This window comes from Austrofundulus limnaeus, unplaced genomic scaffold (assembly GCF_001266775.1).
Source record: "Austrofundulus limnaeus strain Quisiro unplaced genomic scaffold, Austrofundulus_limnaeus-1.0 Scaffold238, whole genome shotgun sequence".
Lineage (NCBI taxonomy): Eukaryota > Metazoa > Chordata > Actinopteri > Cyprinodontiformes > Rivulidae > Austrofundulus > Austrofundulus limnaeus.
In genome coordinates, this window is record NW_013952640.1 from 318,443 (window position 1) to 323,957 (window position 5,515).

The window sequence follows — 5,515 nt, forward strand, 5'->3', positions numbered from 1 at the left end:
TGCAAACAGAGGTGGACCTTGAGTAATGGGAAGCACCTGAGTTCAGTTATATAATCAGTGCTCCACTAACCATTTCTCTCTCTCTGCTCCTCCAAGTAACTCCTTGTTTTATGTTATATGTTGGATTTTGGGTTTATTTGGATTTGTTTACAATAAAACTATTTTAGTTGGCCTTAACCTTGTCTCCCCTCATTTTTGTTATGGGCCATGGGCTGGCCTGTGGCATCAGGTACAGTTGAAACCAGAACTTTACATACACTATATAAACAGACACATATACATTTCTTTCACACTGATGTGAATTCAGAAATTTTTTTTCCCATTTTAGGTCAGTTCGGATTACCAACATTTTCTCTATTTGCTAAATGCCAAGATAACAAGAGAGAGAGAGAGAGAGAGAGAGAGAGAGAGAGAGAGAGAGAGAGAGAGAGAGAGAAAGAGAGAGAGAGAGATTTTTAAGGCAATTTTTAGAGAGAGAGAGAGAGATTTTTAAGGCAATTTTTAATTCTTTCTTCAGTGTCAAAAGTTTAAATACACTTCATTAGTAACTTGAGTCAAACATTTTGGATATTCTTCCACAAGCATCTCACAATAGTTGGAGGGAATTTTGGCCCACTCCTCCTGATAGAACTGGTGGAACTGAGACATGTTTGTATAGGCCTCCTTGCTCACACATGCCTTTTCAGCTTTGCCCATACGTTTTCGATAGGACTGAAATCAGGGCTTTGTGATGGCCACTCCAAAACATTGACTTTATTATCTTTGAGCCACTTTGTAACCAGTTTGTCAGTATGCTTCAGGTCATTGTCCATTCGGAAGACCCATTTGCTCCAAGCCTTAACTTCCTGGCTGATGTCTTGAGATGTTGCTTCAGTATTTTCACATTAAGTTCCTTCCTCATGATGCCATTTATTTTGTGAAGTTCACCAGTCCCTCCTGCAACAAAACAACTTCACAATGCTGCCTCTCCTGTTTCACAGTCAGGATGGTGTTCTCAGGCTTGCAAGCTGCGCACTTTTCCCTCCAAACAACAGTCATTAAAGTCAAACAGTTCAATTTTAGTTTTGTCAGACCACAGGACATGTCTCCAAAAATGAAGGTCTGTGTCCTTCGGTCCATTTGCAAACATTAATCTGGCGTTTTAATGTTTCTTTTAAACTAAGGGCTTCTTCCAGGCAGGGTGGACTTTCAGTCCCTGTGGATACAGAACTCGTTTCACCATGGATAATGACTCACTCTCACCATCTTCAGCCAGCCACTTCACTATATTCTTGGGTTGATATGTACGTTTTGGACCAAAGCACGTTCATCTCTGAGACACAGAACCTGTCTCCTTCCTGAGTGGTATGATGGCTGGACATCCTCATCTTGTTTGTACTTCTGTATAATGGTTTGAACAGATGAACGAGGTACATCCAGACATCTGGAAATTACACCCAAGGATGAACCAGACATGTGCAGGTCCACAATTCTCTTCCTGATATGTTGGCTGATTTCTTTAGACTTTCCCAGGACACAAAGAAGCAGTGTGTTTCAGGTGTGCGTTAAATTGCATCCAGATGTTATCAAGAAATCTATCAGAAGCTTCCAAAGACATGGCATTAAAGTAATAAAAAATTGCCTTAAAAACTCTCATTATTCTGGCATTTAGCAAATAGAAAGAAGTTTGTTCTGATTTCACATCAAGACAGTGTGAGCAAAATGTATATGCATATTTTTATATAGTGTATGTAAACATGTAGTTTCAACTGTATGTGAAAGCAGGGAGACATCTAAAACAAGCCCTCTAGGACCAGGATTGGACCCTACTGATCTATACTGAGCCAAGACTTCCTGTCTTATGATAGTAGATTAGTGCAGGTGAAGGAAAGACAAAAACATGGAGGAGAGTTTGTGGCTTCTCAGTGAGAGTTTGATAGATTTTTTATACATTTTTTTAGGTACATGCAGCCAAAGTAATTTCAACTTTAAAAAGAGATTGTAGAGCAATAAATCTGGATTATCGCCAGCAGGTTTAGGAGATCGGAGTAGTTTTGTTGCTAGAAATCAAACCAAAAAGTGTTTTTCCCCTAACCAATCAACCACTCAAATGTATTTGTATATATTCTAACAAAGTGCAGCATTCAAAATTTTGAATTTATTTCTTGAATTTAATTAGACTTTACACATCCTCTCAAGTTTACACAAAAAAGTGGCACATAAGGTGTAATATTCATTAAAATGTAAAGGCAGGAAGCAACACATTAAAAGTGTTAATATGCTAATTTATTCATCATTACATTTTCATTTCTTGTTTTAAAAGATAACATATACATATTTTTTCATAATATTATTCATTGCAAGTTGGGCGACTTAGTTTTCAACACATCAGAATTTGGGAGAAGATCCAAACATTTTTTTAAAAGTTCTGATAATCTGTAAATATAAACAGCTGCGTGTTTAGACTTTTATATGATGAAGCTGTTTTATAATTAGTTGTCATATTTCTGACTCAGTCTTTGCTATCATGAAATAAACCAAGCTTCTTTCAACTGCACAAAGCAAAGAGATACTTCAGAGTATGTTTTATTATTTTGGTTCTGGGGTTTCTCTGGAGACACAACTTCCACTCAGCACATGTCCATGATGCGTCTGATGGAGCTGATTCTCATGACGTTGCTCGTTCCCATGTCCCGGAGGTTCCTGTACTCTCCTGGTCTCACGTACATCAACCGGCCTCTGTAGTTGGGCTGCTCGAACATCAGCCAGTGGCCGTCCATCACGTTGCAGGACTGGCACTCGGACATGTAAAACCGGTCCTGGAGAGACTCGCAGTCGTCCAGCAGCTCGTGCATCTGGCCTCCGAAGTTCTCCCTCTCGTAGATCCTCATCCTGAACTGTCCCCGGTGCTGGAGGAGGAAGATAAGACTTGATGGCACAACCTCATTTTTATTTACGTCTTTTATCGACGAGCATGAATGGCTTTGTTTTTGTCAATCATTTCAACAAACAGACCGTCTTACCGTTGGAATCACACGACAGGAGCGAACGGTGTCCATCATGGCCATGCCCATCATGCCCGTCATGCTTCCGGTGTACTGAAAATCATTGTACTCGCCTCTCCTCAAGAAGACCTGGTTCCCCATGTAGTTGGGCCTGTCGTACACCATGAAGCACCCGTTCTCAACCCTGCAGGAGTTGCAGCGGTTCAGGTGCATGTGGATGTCGGAGCAGTCACTGCTGCATTCATAGGAGCGCCCCTGGAAGTTCTTCTCCTCATAGAAAATGACCTGCAGCAAAGACACAAGAGAAACAAGTGAGTTAGTACTTCCTGTGTGCACAGGGAGGCTTTAATGTTTGTATGGATCTTCATCTTAAACCCCATATCCATACGACTTTAAATCCCACTGAAACACATATATTACCCTGCCCATGGTGATGGATTGTTGTTTTTTTCCAAATGATGCCAACCAGCCTTGCTTTTATACCAAACATCAGCTGCAGGGCACCTAGCTCACCTTTTGTTTCAAATATCATGACTCATCATCAGGTTCACGTGGCCCTTTTATTGATTTCCTTTTTGTTTGTTTTTACATGGCACTCAGTAATTATCATTGAATGTTCACTGTAGTTCAGAGAGGTCATGCTTGGTTACAAAATAAAACTAAATATTCATCTTGTGATTTATTATTTATCACATTTTTTATTGTCCTYTCATAGAATGCTGTTTGGTTTTCATACCTTAGATGTGCTCTCATCACATCCATGCTCCTTTTTTAACATAATTGCTAGTTTTGCAGAGGAAAAAAAATTAGTTGAAATAAATAGTTGACGTTGCTGGAAACGAGTATAAAACCCAATAGTCAATTGACAATAACCAGAGTACGGCAGATTCTGGCCTACAGTAATGTCTGCCGCCCTATAGTGCTGCTCTGAATATAGAGTGATGACTCAAATGTTTCAGCACAAGCCATGTGGAAATACTACAGCTGTGCCCTGTATAAAAAGGCAAAAGGGTCGATGTTGATGCTGTACATCTGAYATTAGCTCACAAAAATCATGACCATGGGGAGGGTAAGTGAAGCTTTAGAAACAGCAGAGGAATATTAACATAAAAAAAGATATCCCAGTGAAAATTCATTGACTACTTGTCCTGGTGGCAAATGTCAATGTGTTTGAGAKATTTGAGGTCTGGTTTTTGTTGCCTCCTGCAGATCATATTCTATGAGGAGAGGAACTTCCAGGGCCGGTCCTARGAGACCAGCAACGACTGCCCGGAGCTGACCTCCTACCTGAGCAGGTGCAACTCCTGCAGGGTGGAGAGRGGCCTCTTCATGGTCTACGAGAAGCCCAATTTCACTGGCCATCAGACTCTGGTGAGACGGGGCGAGTACCCTGACAACCAGCGTCTGATGGGAATGAGCACCAGTGACTGTATCCGATCCTGTCGAATGATCCCCATGGTACGTGGTGGAGTTTGCCACAAACGGCAGTGCACCTGAAATTATASATTATTTATTTCATTTTACCCATTAAAGCAGCTCAGATTTGTAAGTTTAAAAAGAGAAAAGCCTTATAGGAGCTGGTTTACCAGGCTAGAGATTTCTATCTGGAATTTCTCACAACATATGGTCCACTTGTCTCCAAACCTRTGCATCTGAAATCAGCAAGCACCTAATGGCAGGAAAATAAACACTTAAACAATATCATCTATTTTAACATCTAGATGAGTTTTGAATGATCTTTTAGCTTTGCTTCTCAGAGTTCCTTTTGTTTCAGTTATTATAAGCAACATTCAAGATGAACGAAGAATTCCTCATATTCCTCACCMTTAGTCTGTCCAAATTGTACATTAGCAAAGCTGTTGTTTGTAGATTCACAATCTAACCCTCTGCAGCACCGAGGGCTTTTCCGAATGAGGATATACGAGAGGGAGAATTTCGGAGGCCAGATGCACGAGCTGCTGGACGACTGTGACAACATGATGGACCGCTTCCGAATGTCCGAGTGCCAGTCCTGCAACGTGATGGACGGCCACTGGCTGATGTTCGAGCAGCCCAACTACAGAGGCAGGATGGTGTACCTGAGGCCAGGGGAGTACAGGAACCTCAGGGAGATGGGACTGAGCAACCTGACAAGGTTCAGCTCCATCAGACGCATCATGGATTCCTGTTAGCTCTGAGTCTGAATGTACCAGGCGGGAAACAATAAAGCAAGATGAAATGTAAATGTCTCTTMGTTCTGCTTTTCATTCTGGGTGGAAACTGCTTAAACATTTTGGMTGTTTCCTTTAATTCTCAAGTCATTTTTAAGGTAGAGTTTCTTGCTTTTTAGTACATCTGTGATAGCTCTGGATTTATTTGTCCACATTGGGACAATAAGATTTGTAAAAGTCACTGATTATAACTCCATAACTTTTATTCATTTATTTTTGAAGCTGTCTCTACACTAAGCTAAGAGTGCCAAAAAAACTAATATTCGGTTCTTTTAGTGAAATTTTACAAGTTTATAACAAACCAGAAAACTATAAAGAACC

General features: G+C 40.7%; 1 protein-coding gene across 1 annotated transcript; it reads right to left on the bottom strand.

The window, feature by feature from the left end:
* Nucleotides 1-2,199: 2,199 nt before the first annotated feature.
* Nucleotides 2,200-4,910, bottom strand: LOC106525709 (gamma-crystallin M3). Its single transcript, XM_014020032.1, has 4 exons — nt 4,571-4,910; nt 4,272-4,477; nt 3,003-3,269; nt 2,200-2,888 (listed from the first exon to the last, which is right to left on the bottom strand). Exons 2-4 carry the CDS (start codon nt 4,344-4,346, stop codon nt 2,610-2,612), a joined length of 621 nt encoding a protein of 206 aa, XP_013875486.1. The 5' UTR covers nt 4,347-4,477; nt 4,571-4,910; the 3' UTR covers nt 2,200-2,609.
* Between the last annotated feature and the right edge of the window lie 605 nt (nt 4,911-5,515).